Below are 27,172 nucleotides of genomic sequence, written 5' to 3'. Positions count from 1 at the left end.
GATCTCACAAAACAGTAACGAACTCAGATAAGGGATATTAAATACTAGTTAGGCAGCCAAAGGGTCAATAAAAAAATTAAAATTCTTCCAAAAGAAAATCTAATAATTTCACAAATGTATGGTAAACCTGGTAAATTTTCTTAAAATTTGTTGAAGTGAGATGGAATTATGAAATATAAAAAATAAAAACATATTTTATATAACGGTGATGTAGTTTAACAAATTCACAAATGAAATTTTAATTTAATAAATGTAGTTTAAAAAATTCACAAATGAAATTTTAATTTAATAAATGTAGTTTAACAAATTCACAAATGAAATTTTAATTTAATAACAAAATTTTAATGAATTCAAAACTTCTGATAAAAACTAAATTATGTAAACTCAACAATGCAGTTTTCATCACTTTCTAACTCATCAATCACCTTAGCAACACTTCTACAAAAACAGAAGCTTCAAAAAAACTACTCCATAAAGAAAAGTTATTATAATAATGACACATTCCAAAATATTAATTTTAGTTTTATTTTCATATTTCTAACGAATGTAGATAAATTATAAAAAAAATAAATAAATAAGACAATAAATTATGAAGGAATGATTTAGATTTTTAAACATTAAATGTTTAAAATATATATATATATATATATATATATATATATATATATAAACAAACTGATGTTTATAATAATATAAAATATATGTATTATTTACATTTATACATTAATACAAATACGTACTAGAAACTATTTTATTCATTGGCTGCATTCATTTTGTTCACAACAGATAGTAATATCTCTACTGTATATATACATGTATGTATATACTCAATGAATGGGATGACTATGTCTTGATTGGAACAATTAAAAATGATGGTAATTATCTACCTTTTACATACAATAAACTATTATGTATGTTAAAATATTACCATAATAAATATTACTAACACTTGCGATATTACAATATTTGAAGACCGTCATGTATTATCATCATCATCATCACTTTGACTGTTACCTCCTCCCATTGTTACATTTGTTATATTTCTAACTATCATCTCAGCCACTTGCCATGCCATTTCTTGTTGTGCCTGAAAATCATATTTGAACAATATAAATTCATGTTTAATGTTTTTGATATAGCATATATATACATTTTTTAAACGTTTAATACTTAAAAAACATTTATATATATATATATATATATATATATATATATATATATATTTTAAACATTTAATACTTAAAAAACATTATTATTTTTATTTTATTATTTAATACTTATACATTATTTAATATAAAACCATATATACTCGGAACTTCAAAAAATCCTTTCTTAGTGTGTACTTACACTGTAAGAAGAGCATTTATAAATATTTTCATCAATTTATGTTTTGTAGTTTTTGCTGGTCATTAATGAATCAGTCAGTCAGGACAAGTTGCTTTATAGGTGTACATTCACACACACAAGGAATATTCATAAAATAAGGGCTATCAACTTATATTTAAATATTAGCGGGTCTGAACACAGTTTCACAGATGCAGGGCCATCTATCGGCTATTTATGAAGCCACTACAATTGTTGTTTTGATTCAGTATTTCTTTGTCTGCTGATGAATGCAGATCACAATGTCCATGATAATTGTTTCTCCTGCAAGTTGTGAAGAGCATGCTGTGATTTAATTTTTGTGTGCAAAAGGATCTTCAGCTGCTGAAATTCATCAAGAGTTGTGCTTAGTGTATGGACCTACAGTAATGAGTGAAAAAAAGGTTATAAAATGGTGTTGAGACTTTAAAATGGCCGCAAAAATGTGCATGACGAAAAGTGGAATGACAGGCCCAGTATTCAGACCGACAAAACAATTGAACAAGTGAACTGAAAACTGTGATGTGATCAGTGATTTACGATTAGTGCTCTGGCTGATGAATTTCTGCATGTTGGATGCACCTCTATTTATACGATTGTCACAGAAAAGCTCAGATATCACGAACTGTGTGCAAGGTGGGTACTGAAAATGCTCATCAACCAACACAAACAGCAAAGAATGTACAGTGGATGAGCATTTTTAGACCGCTACCAACAAGATGGAGATGATTTGCTTTCACACATTATTTCAGACAACGAGATGTGGATATTCTACACAAACACAGAATCAAAAAAGCAGTCAATGCAGTGGCACCATTCAAGTTCCCCAAAACCAAAAAGTTTAAGCAATTTCTATACTTGAGTCGAAAAATGTTGGCTACTGTTTTTGTAACGAAAAGGGCGTCATTTTGGTTGATTTAATGGAACGGATCTACAACTACAGCTGACATGTACTGCAGAACGCTCACCAAACTGAGACAGGCGATCCAAAATCAACGATGCAGGAAACTAACATCCAGCACAATCCTCCTTTACAACAATGCACGTCCTCACACTGCTGCCTTAACCAAGAAGATTCAAGATTTTCATTGAGAACTTTTTGACAACCCTCCATATAGTCCCGACCTTGCACCTAGTGACTCCTTCCTCATCTTGCATTTGAAAAAGTGGCTTGGTGGACAACAGTTTGAAAACAACAAGAAACTCAAGACTGCCATTGTCAACTGGTTGAATTCCCAGGTGGTGAACTTGTATGCAGAGGGGTTAAAGAAACTGGTGTGGCGTTACAAAAAGTGCTTAGAACTGAATGGTGATTATGTGGAAAAGTGAAGTAGATATGTAGTAAACTAAAACTGTAAATAAATACCTTTTCTCATGAGTTAATTTTTTTTAATGACTAAACAGCCCCTTACTTAATGAATATGCCTCATATATGCATATTGTCGCCAAATGGCTTCGATGGCATGTGGCACTTACTAACCTCATGGTGGCCCTGAAAAGGGCCGGTTTTTGCGTTAGCTCTGAGAAGAGCTGTTGGGTTCGGAAGCCGGTCTCTGGCGAGGTTGGGAAATTGCAGCTTGTCCATTGAAGTCCAACCGAGCTTTCCCTCAGTGGAAGTTGGGTCCCCACTACAGTGTGGCAGTGGTGGCCCCCAGAGCCCCGCAGGGTCGGGTCGGCGTCGGTCGTCCTTCGCTGGCGCGACTGAGGTGGTTCTCCCCAAGCGATCCCATGCTGGGCCGGCTCCTGTGACTGAGTCCGCCGGCCAGGGCGATTGAAGCTCGGCAAGCTGGAGCTGGAGCTGGAGCAGGAAGGTAGCATCCACATCCAGCGACTCCCTCGGTGGACCGGCTAGCCTGCTGCTCCGGCGGGGGATGTTGGCATCCGCCAGGAGGTCCCACGTTGAGCCAGCCAGGGAACTTCTTCTTCTTCTTGGTCTTCTCCAGATGGTGGTCAATGATGAATTCAAATTTACTCTTGTGCTAGCTCTTTTATTGGAGCCTGAGAGTGGTGGGGCTGCAGCACCGCTATGGTGGAAGAACTGGGCGGTGGGAATGATACTTGTATCCACACATCCGTATACTGTGTGCCCTTCTCAAATCATTGCTACCATTTTTGCCCACCGATATTAAATTAGACATATATGTGGTAACTATATATATATATATATATATATAACTTAACCATTAAAACACAGTAACAGATAAAACCAATAGTAGACTTTTGTGGGATCCCATGAAAGTCGGTACACAAATTCTATAATTATATAAACAAATATTAAAAAACTTAAAATTTAGAAAACATAAAACACTATTTTAATAACCACAAAATCTACTAAAATAATCACAAAATCAAACAACACAACTCCACTGCCATTACTGGAATAATTGACTCCAGTGATTGATTAATGATTTCAGTAATGGTAGTGGAGTTGTGTTGTTTATACAGATTTTGGGGTTATCAATAGTGTTTTTATGTTTTCTAAATTTTAAGTTTTTTAATATTTGTTTTATGTAATTATAGAATTTGTGTACAAATTGATGATGAAGGATCCAGGAAAAGTCAACTACTGGTATTAGGTTTTATCTATTATTATGTTTTGGTGGTTAAGTTGTTAATATTTAAATTCAATATTAGCACAGTGACTCAATATGTTGATGAATTACTTGAATTTTCAAGAGACATATATATTGTATAAGCACATATATTGTATTCCCACAGCACCTACTAGCAAACACAAATGCCATGAGTGGTTCTGCATGTACCATGAATTTAAACTATACATTGTTTACCAACACTTCTAAATAAATATACAAAAAAACACGTACAATTAACCAGAAAAGTTGTAATAAAATAAGACAAAACAAATTATCAAGAACACAATAACTTCATCAATTTGGCAGAGAACAAATTTACAAAGAATTTATTTCTGAGAAAATCTACGTAAATAATGTCAAGTGAGCATGATGAAGAGTTTAAGAAATTTTACTTTTATTACAACCAAAACTGACCAATATATGGCAGAATACTATTTAAGTCAAAATAAAATAATTTCAATATTATAATATAGCTAAAAATAAAATCAATTATTAAAAAAAAATAAAAACATTAAAAACGTACAATTATAATAATTGTTTAAAATGCCCTACTTCATGTTCACACAATATTCTTTGTTTAACTACCTTATTTAGAACTTCAAACGGTGGCTCTTATTAAATCAGGATTGTTTCTGATGAAAAGGTTTCAACTGCACTGAAAATTCTTATCACTAATGCCAGTTACCTTTTGTTCATATACTAACAACGAATATGACCCAACAGATAATAATTGACTGACGTTAGATTAAATGAACTACAAGGCCAATTAAATGGTCCACCTCAGCCTATCTAGTAGTTTGCAGATCTTACAGTCAAATAAATCCAAACTTGGTGAAAGAGAGGAGAACCCTCATTTTCATCAATTGAAGGAGGCCTTAGTTTCAATTGAAGGATCAGGTTTTTGTCTTATTAGCAGTGGCATGTTTTCCAAAAGAGGTGGCAAATTATTTTCTAAGAAATTTAAGTACACATTTCCCATAAGCAATCCTCAAAAATAAATTATCCAGTAATATGCTCATCAATAACACCACATTAAACCTGGTTGGAAATAACTTTATACAATTTTATCTTTGTGTAAACATAAAGGAGAACATTTTGAACAATAACTGAATAGTAGGTTTTGAATAAGTTTTTATTTATTTTTTATAATTAATTCTGTTTCTAAATATTTTTCAACATTAAGATAATTCTTGTTTTGGTTTAAAATTGCAATACAATTATTCTGCTACATCTCAGTCTGTTTTGTTTCTAATAAAAATCAAATTCCTTAAACTCTTCTTCGCAATCAATTAATGTTGCACAGATTTTCTCAGAATTAAATTCTCCACAAATTGTGTTGCAAAATTCTGTTTTTTACTGCCAATTTTATAAAATTATTACGTACATCAAGCCTAAATAATTGTTTTGCAATGTCATTTTTTGTTATTTTATAATAATCTTCTCAGAAATTACTAGAGAAACAGTTCTGGAACCTTTTGTATTCTGTTTTTTAGATCAAAAAGTATGAAATCATCAAATTAACTAAATCATCAAATCCCTTAATTTAACTACTAATAATTTCTATATAGCTTCATTTTACCCTGGGAATGGAAATCAGTGTAAAAAAAAAAGCATTTACAAACCCATATTTATATAAATTGTTTTTTTTATTTTCACTTTTAGAACATGTCCTAAAATTCTTCCCGTTTCTTCCGAGACACCTGTTTAACAATATATAATCTTTGTTTAATTTTTGGCTCAATTGTTTCTCGTTTATTTTTTTAATAAGTTATATCTTTATTAATATTTATCAAATTCATCATTTAATAAACATGATTAATCTAAATTTTATAAAATTAAAGTTTAAGGAAAATCAATACTGGTGGCTTTATTCTTTTTATCATTAGATGATAAAAAGAACAGTCAATAGCATATTAAATTAGGTTAAGCCTGTACTAAACAGAGAATAAATTAATATCACATTAAAAGGGAAATAAATACATAAAATATAGTCTGAAAACCAGGATTAGACACCCTGTTATTCAAAATCAATTTTATTTCTCTAAGGTAGTATATTTTTTTACCTTTCCTTCATCCTTGTTCACTAATTTCTTGACTACTCTTGTGATACGAGATTCTAAAAACATTAAAAAACACATAACAAATTTAAAAAAAATTCAACATTTTAACTAATTATTATTGAAAAAACTTAATAATTACTTATTCAGCTTTTGTTCAATGATTACCAATTTATTTTTTAAGGTAATGCAACATATATACAACTTTCTAATATAAACAAAACAAATTTATTATAAAATGGAATGGTAAAAAGTAATAAATTGAATAAAAAAAAAACCTTTCTAAACCTTGTATCACAAAACCATGGAGCAGATGAAAATATGAATTCAGCATGTACAAGTATTACTCAGTATTTCTCATTCTGTCACTCCAATGTGCAAGTGCAGTTATTACTTTATGCGTATAATAATGTACTATAAGCTATCACTTGTCTAGCACCGTTACATGCCGATGATAAGCATTTAAAACGTTTTGTTGAGTCTTTGTTATAGATGTTTAATAACGATATAATTTGTAATGCTTCACACCATTATTCAGTTCAATGAAAGAAAGTAGTCTATATTATGGGGGTTACTCTGTACAGTAAGATACAGTTTTATAGTTCACTTTTATAAATTTAATTCAGTGTTATTTTCATTAATTTTAATTTACCGTGTTCTTGTGCCAATCAGGGTTTAACAATGTGTGATTCTGTCATGAAACAAAAACTGGAAAAACCTTTAAGTAGCTCTAAAAAAAAAATAATCAGCAATGTATAAAATACCTTAAAAACAAGATAACCCTGAAACTGTAGTCAAGATACATTGCCCGGAAAGTAAGTAATGTAACAGGCATTAGTGAAAGAATTATTTTTAACATAATAAAAAAACACAAAATTGATGGTAAACATATTAGCCCTGAAAAGACTAGAAAGCATGTTGAAAACAATTGAAAAGTTGAATGATTTTACTAAAACACTATCAGAAAAAAGTTCATTAATTTTATTTCAATAACAGATTCTTAACTTGAACAAAATATTAAATACAATGAATACTGATTCTGGACTTCCAGATTTTTCTAGAAATAAATTATATTGTGTTTTATTAAAATCATTGAATTTCGTTTCATATACAGAAAAATTAATTTTTTATTGATTGAACAAGAACATATTTGATTTGAACATATTAAGTGATTTTATGAAGGAGATAAGACATTTTATCTTGATGAAGCTTAGGTTAATGTAGGGCATGTACGGGAAAAGGTACGGTAGATAAAGAAATAAAGAGTGCAAAAGATACTTTTATGAAAGGTTTGTCAACTGGGATGAAAATCCCAGATGGAAAATGTAAACGATTAATAGTAACACATGTAGGAAGTGAAAATGGGTTTTTGAATTGTGTTTTACGGGTATTTGAATCCAGATCTTCCCAAGACTATCACATGAAATGAACGGTGATAATTTTATGCAGTCGTTTAAAAAGACTGTCACCTGAAAACTGAGAAAGTTCCAAATGCTTCGACCCAAAAATCAGAAATTGCACAATGGTTAAAACCAAAGAAAATCACGTACACCAAAGACATATAAAAATTAGAACTTTTAAAAACAGTAAGATCAGTTAAACAGAAATATATTCATTTTCTTATAGATGAAATCACAGAATACAAAACTTATATTGTGTTATATCTTCCTCCATAACATTGCAATTTTAACCTGACAGAACTGATTTGGGCACAAGTCAAAGGCTACATTAGTAGTAATAATACAACATTTAAGTTACGTGATGTCAAAAAAGTATTGACAGGTTTTTATAAAGTATATACAAATGCTTGGAAAAAATATATTCAACAAGTAATTAAAGAAGAAGAAAAAAGCATGGGAAGCGAACAGTTTGTGTGAAAATATTATTAAAGATATTGTGATAAATTTGGGAAACAATGACAATAGTTCAATAACAGCAGCAACTATCAGGTATTGAAGAAATAACTTGAGGTAACAAATATTTTTTTCTGTTTTACTGGATGAAATGTTAATACAGCTGTAATGTACTTTCTTAAAATTTTTATTGTCAAGATAAATACATCATTTTATCCCAATTTTCTAATTTTTTTATTTCAAGCTATTTTTACTTCATTTTTTATGTTACAAGTAAAGAGAAGTGTTTTTTCTCAGATGGATTGCATTACTGATCTTGTGATGATCCTGGTCACCACACCACCCTTCCATTATGCACCCTTATGGGCATTACTGGAGTTCATAAACTCAATCATTACCTATTTTCTTGCACAATATTACTCATATACCTCCATTTCAACCTAACACATGCATAATATTTCTCCATAATTTAGCTGAACACTTAAGTCCATGAATTTTTCTTTGTCAACCCTTCCTACTCAGTTGCTAATCAAAGCTAATTATAATTGCTTGCCTAGTTAATCAACATCGACACCTCAATATCAGTGAATAGACCATTAGTTGTCTCATAAAATTTTGAAGATTACCAACTCTATATCTTGCATGAATAATTAAAAACAATTATAGCTTCCTTAGTTCAATAAAACACACTTACCAGTTTGTTGCACTAGATTTATTACACAACATTATCTACATATGCCCGATGAGGTGACTTCATCTTGCACCCTAAATCCATTTTATCTCTTTTCATTTCATTTACTATTTTATCAATAATGGCCTGCTTCACTCTTTTTCTTATATCAATCATTGAGCTCTTGTCATTAAACACAACCATTTTTATAACTACAATAGAGACTTTTTTCAATCTCTCCAAAATTTTCTTTAACTTCCCCTTAATTTCCGTTGGTCCTTGCTGTAAATTCTCAAATATTGTCACAATGACATTTATCAATATAGCAGTCACTAATTAGATTATTTTATAGCAAGAGTTATTTTATAACTTATTACTTAATATAAGTAATAAGTTTTTGTCTTTGTTTAAAATTGTTTAATTCCTTGTGATATTTCTGTTTTATGGGCTGTTTTATTCCTTTTGAACTGATCTCGCTTTTCTACACTAATTTTAATCATTTTTTTAATTATATTAATTATAATTTTATTGTGATTTAACATTTACATGTCATGAATTTTCCTTTATTTATTTTTTTTAGACTACAGTTATATTGATAAAATTCACTTATATTGGATTAAATGTAATTTATTGGTATTATTACTATTCAAATCAGAAACTAATCCAGCAGATTAAAGCTTTTGTGCTTTTAGCAACAAAAACAAGAAAGATTCCCCACATTGTGTTATAACCCCAAACATGAAAAAGATAAGAATTTAATTTCTGGATAAAAATCTAGGGTTGTGTAAAAAAAAATCACTGGTGTAATTAAACAAATTTACGAGGCTTATAATATTAAAACACAAGCAGGTTCATCCTCTGGTAAACCTATTATAACAGCTTCTGAATCTTGATCTGTACACATTTCCGAATAAAAATTTTACAGTACTCTAAAAAATCCAAGTGAAAAAGATTCAATGAGTTACAAGAATATAACATTGAACTGCTACTGTAACTAATTAACAATACACTTGATGAGAGGAAACAATCAATAAGACTGTGGTGTGACAGCTCATTCAATCATTATTGAAAGAATGAAAATTCTAATATAAGACTGTACTACAAGGAATATTGAAAGTTTACAAATATCATCACCTCAGGATGTTGGAATTAAAATGTGCTGGACCTGAGTGAAATTATGGATATTCAATCAGATGACTTGGTTCATCTAAGAGAAGAAAAATCATACCTTTATTAAATAATAATAACAACAAACTTTACCAGAAAATAACTATACTGAAAGTGATATTTTGATCAAGAAAATATAATTGAGCAGGAGGAAGAATATTAACGTTCATTTTTCAACATATAGTTCACTGTAGCACTTATTGATAAAATGAGAAATTTCTGCAAACAATAAAAATAAAGTTACATTTCTGCAACATCAAAACATTTGCAGAAGATATGCCAAGCAAAGCTGTAAAAGTAAAATAAAATTTTATTTTATGTGCTTCTACACATAAATAAAGTAAAAAAGGAATCCAAAAAGAGTTTAGTTAAAAATTCCTTATTTGGACAATTCTAATATTCAATATATGCATACAGAAAGTTGCTCCCAAGCAAAGCATCTATTCACTGAGAATTTGAATACAACAGATTAAACATTTTATAATAAAAATTATCTGAGACTAGTAGCTAAATTAAAAAATACACTTCCAAATTATAAATTATTTTTAAACAGAATTGTAACAGATCCAAGATCTGATAAATTAAACAACTAATCCAAGATCGATTATCAGTATACAAGCCATGCAATCTCATCTTGAATGTATTTGCAAGGAGGAGCTGTTATTCATAGATACAAATATTGACTTACTGGCAAAATATCTTAGTAAGAATGGATGGAATGTATCTTAATAAAAGGATATTGTCTTAAGATTGGCATTCATTTTAAGTCTATTCTGATATGAATACAAAAAAACTGATTCAGAAAAAAAGGAATGATCCAATAACAAATTTTATGTTATTTTAAGTTCCAAGTGACTTACTTGATGATTATCAAGTAAGTACTTGTTATGGAAGTATCAAGTGAATTGAGGCTGATTATGGTAATGTAATGATTATGTACATTACATTATCATAAACAAATGCTAAATATGATAATTTTCTAATATTATTAGCCTATTATTTAAAATTGAAGTGTTGAATATGATAAACTTCATGTTGCTATCTGAATATAATATGATCAATTTGAATCTGCAGACTTTGAATAGTTATAAACAGAAGTGTTATAACTACTAAAATCTGTGTAAAGATAGTAGTTATTATTTTTTAACTAAATTGTTCTGAGTCTCAACATTAAGGACTTCAGTGTTTAACTAGATTTAATTGTAATTAATGTAAAAGAAAATAATGGTCCACTTCTCATTATAGCAACCTATTGAGTGCCAACAGACATTTATCAAATTTTGAAAGGATGGTTGTTCAATCTTTTGGATAAAATTTGATAATTTTTAAAAATATCATTATTATAGATGATTTAAATACTGACTGATCAAGTAATGATTGTGTGAGCGATAGATTTAGGAACTTCAAACATTTAATTTAAATAAGGTAGTGGTGGTGACAAACCCACACGACAGATCAGTGTGACTATGACTGTGTTACAACATAAAAACAACTGAAGTAGTTACAACAACTTCATTTGGAGGCCAGATTTTGGACTTTATTCACTAAAAATCCCATTAAATATAAAATAATTTTTTGTTTAAAATAATTTACAATTTCATTACTAACTTAAGTCTGTACTCTTAGGATTCAGTTTACTCTAACTTATGACAACAGTAATTTGTTTTTTTTTTTTTTTTATATACTACTATAAAAGTTAATTTTAGGTTAACTAAAAAAGGAATATATGTGGAAAATAAATCAAATCTCTGCTGAAATCTACAAGGTAAATTGAATGATCTTAACCTATTTTTTAATATAAAATTTGACATTCTAAAAATGAATGAAAAATGAAAAGAATAGTTAAAGGAATGCGCTAAATAATAATACAAACTTTGAAAATATCAAAGTTTAGAAATATTAATAAGAGGGATGCAAGATTTTATTTCTTTGTTTTGAGTAAAAATAAAAATTCTTCAAATAGAATAATAATTATTAGTTATTAAACGTTTTTTTTTGATATTTTTAATAATTTTCCTGTTAATTGCAAAATTACTAAACATGGCAGTTTCAATAGAAATTTTTTTTTATAGCCATCATTGTTTACCCACTTTTATTACTGTTTTAATAATCTTCATAATTTCATATCCCAAATCCAATTTATCTATTTTATCCACTAATTTATACCACATTTGCGAATGTATATTTAAACTGAAAGTCAACTACGTTAATCATTTTTATGTTCATAGTAAGATTTTGCTCCAGCCAAAGTTAAGGACAAGGTTTTTTTCTAACATTTATCTTTAATAAAGAGATATCAGAAACAAGTAAGAACACACTAAAGGCCTCTATAATAAAGTATGGTCAAACCCTAATCATAGCGAACAGTGTTGTTAAACTGACCACCAACTATACTTGTAATATATCATATATCTCTCTCATGTAGTTATTTTATTAATATTAACTATAACAAGCTTTATGTTCCAAGACATTTTAGCATAATTCTTTATGATAAGCACAAAATGATACAAATTATCAAGCAACAATTTATTGAATTAAAAATATTTCAAATACCTGATTTTCTATCTGGCTCAGGCTCAATATCTGTTTCAAATCTTCCCAACTGATCAATACGTCCAATACTAAGTCCACTATAAACAGGAAGAAGAAAAAACAAACTTTGAAGTAATTGTAATAAATATATACTATACAATAAACATAACACAGGATGTAATGTTGAGGTTCAAACTTTTTAACTTTCTCCAAAATAACAACTTTAACAAAAGTCAAATCAAGCCTCCACAAGGTGCGCCTGGATATATCCAAAACAAATAAGAAAAATTTTACCGGTGAACTGAATCTAAACAAACTTCATCTATCATCAAGTCATACCCCACTATCACTTCACTAGATCACACCTAGAGTTGTAACTTGGGACTTAGACCCACCACAACAGACCTCTTGATAGTCAACCACGAGATGTTTTTTAAGGAATACTACACCGGCTGAACCAAGTAACACCAGAGTTCAGCATTTGGATACTGTGGCTGCTTTTTAGAAGATAAAATGCAACTGGAAGCATTGGTATATCCTAACACCACATACACAAATAAGAACAAGAACAACACAAAATCTAAAATCAAACTGAAGCAAATCACCAACATTTCAACACACAATGTAAACTCACTCATGCAGACTGGTAAACTTAAAATAATAACCAATCTAATAGATCAGCACAAAATTTTCATCTTGGGACTGCAGGAAATAAGAAACACCAACTAGGATGCCATGGAATCTCAAGGATATAGGCTCTAAAAAGGTATACCTGAGAAGAGAGTAATGAAAAGTGTCCCACAGTTTCAAACAGGCTTCTTGGTCAGCCAAAATAATAAACTCCATACAAGAATTCAAATCACAGTCCCCAAGAATCTCAACACTCACCCTAAAAGCAACTAATAAAATCTACACCATAATAAACACCCACACCCCCACTAATAATAAAATCAAATCTCTAAAAGACTGTAAAGAAACAGAAAAGTTGTGAAACCTATTCTACTAGACCATAAATAACATCCCCAAAAATCATGTTAAACAACTAATCGGAGACTTCATCACTCAACTAGGCAAAGAAAGAAGATACCACATCATCGAAAAATGGTCTGCCCAAAAGGGAACAAATGAAAACAGAAGAGACGAATCAGTCCCTGCAGAAACCACAACCTAATCTGGAAATTAACATATTTCATGAAGAAACCTTAAAAACTAAAAAACTTGTAAACACCCCGACAACACTAAAGGAGAATGGCAACTAGCCCATGTCTATATGGACAAACACCACCACAAAGAGATCTATATTTAAAAGTTCTCTGAGGAGTAGGCACAGGCTCAGATCACTACGTAGTCAAAATTAAAATTAAATTCAATCCCCAAAGGAAGCAACAAAACCAAGCCATAACAATCATGGATAAAATCGAAGATCTAGTCAACAACCTTAAACAAATGCAGGAGAATTGGCCCGATAAAACCCCATAAAAAAATTCAATGGTAAGACAGTGAATGCAACGAAACAATGAAGAAGAGACATCAGGCATGACTATTACAACAATCCCAAAAATCAGAAACATCCTTCCAAAATCTAGAAAACAAATAAAAGAAACCAACTAACTCTAAGGAAAATAAAAAGACAATGCCATAAAGACACACTGAAATCAATACAAGAAGAATTCATCAAAAAGCAGTCGAGAGACTACTGCAAGACCTTCAAAAACTCCAAAAATACAAACCCCCAATCCAAATTAATGAAGGATGAAAACCATAATCTGGCCCATAACAATACAAACAACATGAAAATCCTAGTTAAATGTTTCAACAAACTCCTAAATTCCAAAGAACCAATGGAACTACTAAATTCCGACACTAGCACCTCATTACACCAACACCACAACACAACTGGAGAACATCAACCCTCACACGATAAAATAAGTCTACCAAGCACTTTGTGAGATAAAAATTACAAAACGGTGGGAAAAGATCAGACCTCTGCAGAGATCTGTAAATAAACAGGCCAGCAAAAATTGCCCATCATCAACAGCTTGTCAACATCTGAGTCAAAGAAAAATTATCAGAACAATGGACAACAGCCCTCACTCATCTGCTATACAAAGATATGAACAAAACAGACCCAATAACTGCAGAGGAATATCACTCCTAGACACAACATATAAAATTCTTTCAAGAATCTTCCACAACAGGATTGGTTTACAACCTGAGAAAGAACTAGGAGAATACCAGGGAGCTGTCCAGACCAGATCATGAGTCTCAAGCTAATAACAGATTACAACAGAAAAAGAAGCAGAGACATTCTGATAACGTTTGTTAACTTCAAGAAAGCGTACAATTGTATCCATAGAGAATCACTAATAAAAATTCTACACCTTGACTAGATACCAAATTAATAATGATAAAACTGATCCTCACAAACACTAAGTCAAAGGTAAAATTCAGAAGTGAGCTCTCGGAGACCAAAGCAGGCTACACCAAGACGATGGGCTCTTACCGCTATTATTCAACTGTACTGTAGAAATGGTAATGAGGGAATGGCTCTAAAAATGCCCCCAAAAGTAAAAATAGGCTGAAAAATCAAAACAAACTGTCTTGGTTTCGCCGACGAATTGGCACTGCTATCAAACGATATTGACAAAGCTAAATCACAGATATAGAAATATTGCAAATAAAATTGACCTCAAAATATTATTTGAAAGAATAGAAATTATGCCGCAAAAACTAACACAATTAAAAGAAGTAAACATAAACGATAATAAAATTAAAATAGTAACCCAATTTAAATACCTCGGAGAAATAATAACAAACAATCTAAATGAAAAAACCTCAATCCAACTAAGAAGAAACAACTAAAGCTCAAAAATTAACCTGGTACACTTACAATAAAAAATACCTATCAATAAGTGCAAAAATAAGACACTACAACAGTTATAAAACCAGAAGCCACTTATGGAGCAGAAACACTCTTCCAGCTGAATAAACAATCGCACATTGACAGATTTCAGAAGAGTGGAAGAACTTGCATCAACAAAAAGTTCCCTAAATACAGAAGGTGGTGAATCATGCCCGACAAAATCATATATAAAGAGTTAGAACCCATTACTGATACCACGCATAAGAGGAAATAGGATTGTTTGGACAAATCATGAGAATGCATGACTCAAGACGTGTGAAAAAACTGGTACAGTACAATCTTGACTCAAAAAACACCAAGACAGGACACAGATGGATCAGAGAAATATGAGAGAATATAGAGGAAATTGGCCTTATACCAGAAGACATTACAGAAAAGATAAAATTAAACGAAAAAATAAAGGACAAAAATACTTGCTTCACACTCACAAGAAACTCACAACACAAACATTTTCAACACCAGAAAGGGCACAGAAATCAGGACGTATGAAAAAGTACTGGGAGGAACACAAGGCCTGAACAGTCCCTTCAAAGAGACTTGGATATATCACTAAAGTGACATATAAGACAAATTAAATATTATAAATCTAAAAATAACGCATATTAAAAATAATTAAACACTTATTTTACATAAGGTCTCCTCTTTCTAAACTAATGACTGATGATATTAAGTAACTCTGCTACATGAATTATTTTTACAATCCATATGTTGTGAATTTAGTGTCAATGAATTTTTATACAGATTGGCTATATCTATTTACAGAATTGATGCATATGAGTAATATAGAACAAACAAAACACAAAACTATCATGGCAGTCAGTCAACTACAAGATAATTTTATTTCATCTCACGACCAAAGTACAGAAGGAAAATACAAATTTAATATTTAACCCAGTATGTTTTTTTAGTGTTCATATTAAAACATTCCCAAACCATAATTCATATGATTTTCTCATGCAGCCAAAAAATATTTTTAAAAATTCAAGAAAAACATTTTATAAAATAAAAATAATTAATTCATTCTTTAATTTTATTATATACAATTTATTTATTTCTTTTACCATTATTGTTGCATAAAAAAACACATTTAACAAAATTGTGCATTATAAATCATTTCTATGAAGAGTTCCATAATTCTATTGTGATAATACTTTGACAAAGGGAGGAAAGCAAACCCTATGATAGAGACTTTCACAGAAATGATTATTTATTTGTAGAAATATAACTGACAGTTATAGTTATTTTGTTTTACTTTATAAAATATATTATTACTTTTAGATATTATTATATTATATTATTTGTTTATGGTTATCTTCCTCAGAAATTTAGTAATTTATTTTTTTAATTACAATTTTCTTGCTTAAAAAAGTTACGCAAGTTAATTTTACAAATTTTCATGTTTAAATACATAAATTACAGATGATATTCCCATTTACACTTACCCAAGTATACATTTATGTACTACTTATTATGTATTATTATAAATTTTACATTGTTAAAAAACATATTTTAGTATACATTATTTTTAGTATATAAAAGGGCATGGATAGAAAAGAGAGGCTATTATGAGTCCAGTCAAAAGAACAAAACCACTTGCCACATTTGTAGATTCGGATAAAGCATTGGTAATAGAGAATGGAATAAAATTTTAAGAAAATTTAGAACTAAATAAAGGGAAACAAAAGTAATTATATAACTTGTACAAGAATTATATACTAGTTATAAGGGTAAAAGGTGAAGGAAGACCAATGCTGATTCAGAATGGAGCAAGATAACATGTAGTTAACCTTGATGCTTTTCAATTTATGCATGAATTGAAAGAACAATTTTAGAGAGTAGTTAACAATCCAGTGATAAAAAATAAAGGTGTTAAGGTTTGATGATAGCACTGTCCTTTTTACAGATCTCAAAGATAAGTTAGAAGAAATACTGAATAGTATGAGGATTTATGGCTAAGAGAAACTGACTTTAAAATTAGGTAAGAATAGAACAAAAGTAATGAAATGTGACAATGAAGGATGATAATGAGGAATTAAATATTAAGAAATAGTACACAATACACCTGAATTTGGAGAATTTTGTTATTTAAGAAGTAGATTATAAAGTGATATGGATATCAAAAGTGGACTGGCACAAGCAAGAAGAGCTTTCATGCAAAAAAAAAAAAAAGAAAAGAGATCAGTGCTAAAATTAAATATACATTCTTAAAAATCAGTACAGTACTGTATGTGTGGCTAGCCATATAATAAAAAAATTTTTAATTTGTTACCTTTATATTTTTAATATTTTTACTACATATTTTTATGTTATAATTTTAATGTTTTGAATTTAATGTGTGATTTGGAAGAAAAAGTTTAACTGATGATGAGGGAAAACCTGGAAAGTGCTATTAAAAAAATTATAAGCAAAAGGTGAGAAGCATTATTAAATTCTGTACTCTAGGTGGTAAACGGTTTTTATACTTTTGTCTTTGAGATATTAGTACAGAGGGGAATGTGGACATATACAACAAAAGAATTGTTTTTGCTAACTTAATTCTTAAAAATATCAATGTAATGCTTTACAGCATTGAGACAAACAGTACAAAAAAAAATGGAAATGAGAATAGAGGCCTTTGAAAATAGCAATTTAGGAAAACATTGAAAAATTGAATGAGTCAATGAAATGAAGAGACATATAAAGATGAGAGAAATTTGTGGCAGTATTTTGTAAAGGTGAACTAGGTTTGTGGGCCATGTTAATAACACATTCAAGTTTATCTAATTTGGCCATATTGGGGCATATAGATGATAAAAATCACAGAGGAAAAAAGATATGAATATACAAAACAAGTAATTGAGGATTTAGGATGTAGTAAAATATGCTAAGGTTAAAATTTTAGTACAGGGCAGAAAGGTCTATATGAGCAAACTACTCAACTGACAGACTACAAGAAAAAATTAATAAATATAATTTTATTTTTATTATTTATTATTAATATTCATTACTTTTTATTATTTGGTGTTGAAGACACCAAATATCTTAATTAAGTTAATACATTTGAACTGCAAAAGTGTATGCATTAAACAAATTATAAAATCAATTAGGTAATAAGTTTTCAGTTGTTTTTATAATTTTAAAAAACCCTATGATATGATATTATTATCACTTTCTTACCAATTACTTCAACTGCTGTGTAGTGTGGCATAATTTATTTATTTATTTACTTCAAAGAAACAACAAGCTTATGACTAGTTACAATCACTTTATGATAGATGAATTTACTGATAGATAGATAGATGCACTTGATAAGACAGAAATGCATGCTACAGAATCTTCTGGGAAAGAAGTGCAGGTAACTCTAATGGAAGAAAAAGATGAAGATATAATCCAGGATATAATAAGGTTTACAAAGTACAAATAAGTTTCAGAAAAAGGAATGATTAACAACAAAAAGGTCAAAGGAACAACAAATCATGAAGGAAACTTCATTGCATGATTATTGCAATTATAAACATTGGAGGTTCTCAAATCAAAAAATTGTTTAATAAAAGCTTTTCTTTAAACATTTATTTTACTAACCTGTAATACATATTACAAAGTTTTACTCACTAATAGATTTAAAAAATTAGGTGTATTAAGGTTTATTTTTTACTGATACAGTCAACTGGCTATGGCTAACCTTTTAGTTTTTCTGTACTTTCCGTACAGGAAAGTTTTCTGTACAAATGTACAGCAAAATAAATTTCTCTATTTCTGTCTTTTAACATAACTTTAAAAGCCTGAGTACTGTTAAGCCATTATGTGAACAGATGATTATTATTATAACCAACATTTTTAGATAAATATTTATGATAGTACAAAAAGAAATTATAATATTACAAAGTTTTATGTAAAAATAAAATCTATGCTAGACAACATATTAAAGGCAGGTTTATTTTTAAAAATAAATTAATAATAGTGATTCATGGCACACAACAGAAAAAACATTTTAATTACAAGGGCTAAGCTGCAGACGCCTGATTTATATCCACCTCCGTGAAAAATTACTTGAAATTATTTAACATTCCATAGGACTTTATTTTTAAAACTAAAAACTAATGATTAAAAAAATTATCCGAATCCAAACTTATATCATAAAACCATTATTGGATGCCCAAGTCCAATTATGTATCACAACTTTGCAGTAACTGCTGATATAGAGATATAACCCAAATTAACCAAAATAAAGTATTCTAACAATTAACATTAATTCTACATTAAAAATGCCAACATTAACAATTTTTTTTCCTTGAGAGGCAACAAAAAATCTTATCAACCCACTTTATCAAGGGATTTTACAGAATAATTTTGCAGTTAAAAAATAGATGTGTAAATAGACTTTATTTACAATAATAAAGTCTTGGATTAATTCTACTCAAACTCTCAACCAACAAGAATGAATTGCTGCTATTTATAAAGGTTTATGAAAAAACCTGTTCACAATATAACAGAAAAAGCAAGAAATGATTATCTTGATAAAAGTAAAAAAAAGAGAACAGCCCAAAAAAAAAAGCATAGACAGGCACAAAGAGAAATGCGATGCAATAAGGAAATGTGATTGGCCAACAGTTTCACAAAATTCCACATGAAAATATTTTAAACATCAGACTGACGACAAGATTAATATTATTTATTACACCATAACAATCAATAATAATGCAATGATTACAACAAATGAAAAATATCTTCAAGCCACCTAAATGATCACATAATACTTTTTTAAAAAATATTCTACTTTCCACTTTAAAGTTTCAAAGTAGAAACTTATAATGGTGGGACCATAATAGAAACTTCTTTATGAAATAAATGAATTAGAATCAGTGCAGATGACTGTTAAGGGGAGACTTACCATCGAAAATGAAAATTTTATTGATTTTTAGATTTTACCATAAAAATATAGTTTGAAATTCCCGCTTTCCAATGGTACCTAAATTATATTTCTATGACAACTAGAAATATTTTTATTAACTTTTTTGGCAACACATGTTTTCTGGATTTTTTCCTATTTTTACAGAATACGCAGTATTATCTTTGTCCACCAGGTGATATGTTGTGGTGTAAATTTAACAAAGCAAAAGCCGAAGGTTCTAGATACATACATGGTATTATTTTGAATGAAGAAATTTTAAAGCTAGTCAAACCTATTTATAGAGACTATTTATATGAGTTATTGAAAAAAACGTCTTCATCCAAATGAGAGTTTTAACAATATAGTTTGGACAAAACTTTTTAAAAATGTATTTGTTACAATAAAAACTCTATCTCTTGGAGTGTGTGATGCTGTATTATCATTTAATGATGGCTTCTACAGTAAGCTTAGTCATAAAAAGATTAAACATAGAATTTAGTAAACAATTAGTGAAGTCACTGCACATGCTTGATTTCATTTGCGTCAGGAAAACAGAATATGCACTCCAAGAACTAATTAAAGAAAAAAGGAAGATAAAGAGCCAAGTAAAAAGAAAACTGCAGCCAGATGAAGAGTCAGACTATGAACCAGGCAAGTTTTAATAGCTAACATATCCAGTAGAAATCAACATAAACTTCGAAGCTCATTTCCCGTAAATTTGATTTTTTCATATTTATGTACCTTTTTTTAAAAAACTACTGCATGTAGGAGCAAGAAATTTTTATAGTAGCATACTGAGGCTATTTTGCATGACTAGAACTAAAATCATAGCCGTATGACAATATATAACAGAGTTATGACAAAATCCATTAGAAAAATGAGGAATTTTTAGGGATTTTTTAAAAAAATTATATAAAATGTAAATTTTAAGACAGACAAAATATTTTAGTTAGATGTTTGTAACTAGTACCTTAAAATAAGTGGTCAAAATTTGAGAGTTGTACCTCAAACAAATTTCTAGAAAAAGGAACATAAAGTTGGTTAAAATAACAAAATAACAATGTGAAGGTAGGACCGGTAAGTCTCCTCTTAAGAAAGGCTTAAATTAATTAAAAGTAAAAAAAAGAAATACAAGCTAGTCAAATAATTAACCGCCTCAGTTTTTAAGTTCATTAAAAATGGAGTTTTAGAGTAATTTTTTTCTTTTATTAAGTTTTTAAAGTTTTTTTTTTACATTCAAGTAGCACACAAAGCATAAGGACATCATATAAGCAATAAAAAAGACAAAGCAGAAGTAAACAATAAAATTCGGAAAAATTCAGACTATAGACTTAATTAACTGTCCTTAAAATTTTCTCCTTAAAATGCTGTAAGATCTAATTAACAAAATAACAAATGAACACATGTGCATAAGTAACATAATTACTTGAACACAATAAGATGTAACCAGATGTTTAACAATACCTGAAAGTAATTAAAATTTTCATTAGAATTAAAATATTTTGAAGAATTTACTTAGATACCTCCTAACTAAATAAAAAATTACATGTGTTACCTGTGCTGACGTCTTCTCCTCCATATTGAATCAGGATCATGTTTAACACTGGTATCAATACTAACATCAGTAACTGAACTAGCTGGACTACTAGTAGCACGTGAAGACCTCATTAAATCAGACAGTAAATGAACATAATATTGAGATGATGTAAAAGGTCTTAACCAATTAATATGTAAATAAGTCAATGCTACACGTAAAGCTGGTTGAAAACAATCAGGATTTGGTCTTGACGATTCAACACAAATACCCTGTTCTACTTCACATCGCGTAGCATCATCTACACCAAGAGGACATGTGGCTTGTAATGACAGATACCTAAACAGCAATAATAAATATGTAATTCTTGAGATTACATTTTTATCAAAGCAATAGTATTTCTAAATACTCTTTAAAATTATTAAAATATTCATTATATTCGTTTAAAAAGCCTAAGATAAAACAAAAATTTCTACATTAAAAATAAACTGTATAATAGTTAAATCATATATATGAGGATTTAATATGAACGTACCTATATTTACTTACTACTTATATAAAAACTGATAACAGCAATTCAATATAAGTAATTTATTTTAAACACAAACATACATATACAAATACAAATGAAGCTGTTTATTTTTTATCGCAATAAACATAAAAATAAAGAAATTTAATAAGAGTACATTGCAAATTAAACTTCATCAGATACACATATATAAATCATACAAATAGAATTTATATGGTAAACAGTTATAAAAATAATTTGAAAAAAAGATTATTCAAAACACATTACAAAAATTTTCTTAAAATCTAAAACTAAATGACTATAACAACTGTTCAACAATCATCAATAGACACACAGGAAAAATTATTACATATTGGTGTCCTAGACCACCTGTCCACCCCTTCTAAAATCGAAGGAAATGATTTTTCTGGAAAATGCAAAAAAATTTGATCACCAAGTCGGAAGTGCTCTACCTTTTGGTCATATTGCCAACTTCTGGTTTTGACCGGAAGTAGGCTAACTAGACCATAAGTTCATTTTTTTTTAAAGGGGACATATATTTCCACTGTGAATTTGGATTCTAGGGACAAACATACATACGTAAGTCTTGTCCAAAAAGTTTTACCATATAGTGTCATCTTTAACCTCTAACTGACCTGTTCAAAGGTCTTTTAGAGGTTAAAAATGGCACTTTATGGGAAAATGTTTTGGACAAGACTTACGTATCTTTGTGTCTAGAATCGAAATCCATGGTGAAAATATATGTCCCACTTAAAAAAATGAACTTCCAGTCTACTTAGCCCACTTCCGGTTGAAACTGGAATTTGGCAATATGACCAAAAAGACTTATTGCCAACTATAGAGCGCCCCCAACTTGGTGATTCAATCTTTTTGCATTTTCCAGAAAAATCACTTCCTTCAAATTTAGAAGGGGTAGACGGGTGGTCTAGGACACCCAGTAAAGAAAATATGTAAATAGATTAAATGAAAAAGAAAAAATAATAAATATTAATTGACAAGCAGATAGTATTTTACTTTATTTTTATTTTTAAGTTTCTTTTAAAAAAATACAAAAAATGTGTTAAAAAATAGGGTTTTTATTTTTTAATAAAAGTAGTGATAAAAACATTTATTTTATAAATTATTTTGAGTGTAATCTTGTTTACTAATACACTTCATACATACATAAGCAATGAAAAATATCACAATAAAACTGAATAACAAAAAATACATACTTACTTATCATAAATTACAATAGCATCATTCTGGGCTTGAAGAGGGTCAGTATTAGTATTTTGAGAAAAATGTGATTCAAAATTTGTCGCAGCCAACCAAAATTCTATAATTTGTTGACATCCTTCTTGTTCCAGAAACTGCAAATAAATTATAGATAAACCTTTAAAGAGAATTGACAATTTGATTTTAGCAGGAATAAAGGACTGGTTTCAATAAATAGGAACTAGCCAATAGCTTAGTATATTTTTGTGTAAAGTCTAGATAGATAGCAGGAGTTATGGAAGGTTCCATCACTAACAGTCATCATTTAGATATATTTCAAAGAAGCAACTCTCTGGTACCTAAAAAGTTGCAAGGGTGGCACTACAAATAGACTTTAATAGCACTTTAAGCTACAGCAGCAACTGACATAACTCTCATGATTACCACACAAAGAAAAGGAATGAAGGATACAGAAATAAGGAATATGAAGGGTTATATAAGAGATCAATTAATACAGAGACCAGTTCTGGTCAGGGTAGTCTCCTATTTTGCCCAGGACTGTAAAGTAGTGAAGTCTAATAGACCACAGTAAAAACTGAATTGATGCTTCACTAAAATTATTACTCAGTATTATATAATGCAATCTTTGAATCCACTGAAAATCATGATAAAATGTACATTTCACCAAACACTAAACAACCTTAAACTAGAAAATTAATAATAACTATCTTCTGGGAATAAAAAGGAATTCTTTGAACTTATTTTATCCCTCATAAATAGAAACAGCCATATATTTTATGAAACAATTTGCATCAAGAGAATGGTCTGAAAAAAGAAAAAAAGATACAGATATATAATAAATGCTCACAATAATAATATACAACAATACAGTGTAAAACCACACTGTAGGAATCACAGAAATTCAAAATGGATACATTAAATGTCCAGTTCACATCCACAATTTGAAAATTTTTGTTTAGTTTAAATGGACATTTTTCAACAAGGAAGAGTTTCATCATGATAAAGAGGAGAAAAATATAAAAACAATATAGTTCAAAGAAAGACCGAACTTGAGTAATTAAAACTTAACTAATTTATTCACAATTTAATGTAGGTGAGTCCTCTTCAAAGTCCCCTTTAAAGCAGTCCCCGTTGCTGGCAACACACTCCTCCCAATGCTTTTCCCATTTGGAAAATTTCCTTGAACACATTTTTAAGAATAGTAAACAGGTATACAAAGGTAATATAGTATTTCCTCAATGTTGTGAATGGCTTAAAACAACTTCCTTTGAGATACCTTCAATTTGGGAAAAAGTTTCCTGAGCCAAGTCTGGACAATAGGGTGGATGAAGGATAACAGTTCTCACATTTTTTATCTGATAAGGTAGACAAGAAGAATGTGTGACCTGATATGTTAACATGGTGCAATATCCAACTCTGGTTTCCCCACAACTCAGGCTTCTTTCTGAATACAGCATCCCTCAAATAACATAAAACTTCTATGTAGAGTTCCTTGTTTACTGTCTGACTATATGAAATGACTTCATAATGAATTTAGCCTTTCCAGTCTGAAATAAAAAACAGCTTATCCCTCACATTTGACAAACTCATCCAGGTTTTTATTGGTCAGGGTATTCTTTCCCCATCCATTGTGATGAATGAGTCTTGGTTTCCATACTGTAGCTATAAACCAACAACTGTTTACCTCCTGTTATACGTTTTTTCAAAAGGTTTTCATTGGCATTGTCACAGTCAAGAAGATCTTGACTGATCTTCAACACAATTTTCTTTCTGATCATTAGTCACCAAATGCAGCATAAATTTTATGGAAATGTAATGCATATAAAGTTTTTCATTAAAAATTGTATGAATGATCATGTGCTGGTGCCGACTTCCCTAGCAATCTTTTGGATGGTCAAGCAGTGATCTTCACAAACCAAAGCACAAACTGCATCAATGTTATCATAGTTTGGTGACATGCAAGGTCTTCTCGATTTGGAATCTGTATCAGTCGATGTTCTGCCTCCTTTAAAATAATTGAACTATTTGTTACATTGCGATCTCTCATGTAGTCTTCCCCAAATGCTGCTAAGAATTTTAAATGCCTCTGAGACGATTTTACAGAGTGAAGCAAAATTTAACATAAACACATTGTTCTTCAACATCTTTTATTTTCGTTCTTAAACATCTGACAAGAAGTTAGTAATGTCCTTATTCCAAACCCAACAATGATAGTGTGACAAGTCAAATGGTATTGTATTTATTAAAGTTGTCACTAGACAGTTCTATTGGTTGGAACATGTTCTATGGACCAACTGGCCATGCTATTACAAAAGTTTTTTTTTTTAACACAAATTGGATTTTTTTATCAGCATACCAATTCTAAATGCATCTAAACAAGATGGATGCATAACAATAAAGGGGATTAAAAACATTTTCTATATGACAAGCACATATAATAATCACAACTATTTTTTAAAATGCAGTTTATATTCAAAGTCCTTTTTTATTTATACAAAATTAAGATGATTGTGAGTTAAGTAGCAAATTTAACTGTATGGAGTCTGGGCAGACATGCCTGATGGAGTTATTTGACAATAATTAATACTCTTAGAACAGCTGGGAAAAAATAGAAAACCAGTTACTTATTTGAGAAACCAGTTTCTCAACAGAATAAAATTATTTTTCAAAGAAAATTGGTTAAAATCTTTTCTTTCCTATAATTACCACTAATTTTTAAACTACATTATGATTGAGGATTAAACTTTTCATAATTTGGAAATAGGGTCACAAACTTTCATACATATGAACAGTCTTCACGGAACAGAGAACTACTTATCTATTAAGGACAATGTAACCTTTAACCAATACTTATACATGAGCTCAGAACACTTTTTTCAAATGTGTAGTTTCCACATATATTGATAACACATAATTTCCGATAACCTTTTATCTTATCTATAGGGTGTGGGTGGGTCATCAACACGGGAAGTTGACTTCCTACTCCTATTGGAGGTTATGTTTTGTCATTTACCATAAATAATTTTTATTTTAATGTTTCATAATATTGGTGATAGAATCATTGTAATAAGGATAAAATCAAAACCTAAACCGACAACGATTGTTAACATCTATATGCCTACAAGCGCCCATGATGATGAGGTAGAGTGTGTATACGAAGAGATTGATGAAGCAATTAAACACGTAAAAGGAGATGAAAATTTAATAATAGTTGGAGATTGGAATACAAGCATTGGAAAAGGCAAGGAAGGAAATATAGTGGGTGAATACGGGCTGGGCAAAAGGAATGAAAGAGGGGACCGACTTATAGAGTTTTGCACGAAGTATAATTTAGTAATTGCCAACATCCAATTTAAAAATCATAATAGAAGAATATACACTTCGAAAAAGCCAGGCGATACTGCAAGGTATCAGATAGATTATATCATGGTTAAGCAAAGATTTAGAAATCAACTCGTTGACTGCAAAACTTACCCTGGAGAAGACATTGATAGCGACCATAATTTGGTGATAATGAAATGTAGATTGGGGTTTAAAAACGTGAAGAAAAGGTGTCAGATGAATCGGTGGAATTTAGAGAAGCTTGAGGAAGAGGAGGTAAAGAAGATTTTTGAGGAGGACATCGCAAGAGGTCTGAGTAAAAAAGATAAGGTAGAAAATGTAGAAGAAGAATGGGAGAATGTTAAAACGGAAATTCTTAAATCAGCAGAAGCAAACTTAGGCGGAATAAAGAGAACTGGTAGAAAACCTTGGGTTTCAGACGATATATTGCTGCTGATGGATGACCGTAGAAAATATAAGAATGCTAGTGATGAAGAAAGTAAAAGGACCTATCGGCACTTAAGAAATGCTATAAACAGGAA

General features: G+C 29.9%; 1 protein-coding gene across 1 annotated transcript in view; it reads right to left on the bottom strand.

Annotated features, from left to right (window-relative positions):
* Window positions 1-745: 745 nt before the first annotated feature.
* The window catches only part of pkaap (A-kinase anchoring protein pkaap), a 61,073-nt gene continuing 34,646 nt past the window's right edge, over window positions 746-27,172 (bottom strand). The window contains exons 4-8 of the mRNA XM_075365073.1: window positions 23,310-23,443; window positions 21,584-21,901; window positions 12,257-12,333; window positions 6,020-6,072; window positions 746-1,087 (exon numbers count right to left, since the gene is read on the bottom strand). Of these exons, the coding sequence (XP_075221188.1) occupies window positions 977-1,087; window positions 6,020-6,072; window positions 12,257-12,333; window positions 21,584-21,901; window positions 23,310-23,443 (693 nt within the window). The 3' untranslated portion in view covers window positions 746-976. The remainder of the gene's footprint in view (window positions 1,088-6,019; window positions 6,073-12,256; window positions 12,334-21,583; window positions 21,902-23,309; window positions 23,444-27,172) is intronic.

The sequence above is a fragment of the Lycorma delicatula genome, chromosome 4 (assembly GCF_047948215.1).
Source record: "Lycorma delicatula isolate Av1 chromosome 4, ASM4794821v1, whole genome shotgun sequence".
Lineage (NCBI taxonomy): Eukaryota > Metazoa > Arthropoda > Insecta > Hemiptera > Fulgoridae > Lycorma > Lycorma delicatula.
The sequence above is the reverse complement of the archived record's forward strand: the minus strand, read 5'-3'. Positions and strand labels throughout refer to the sequence as shown.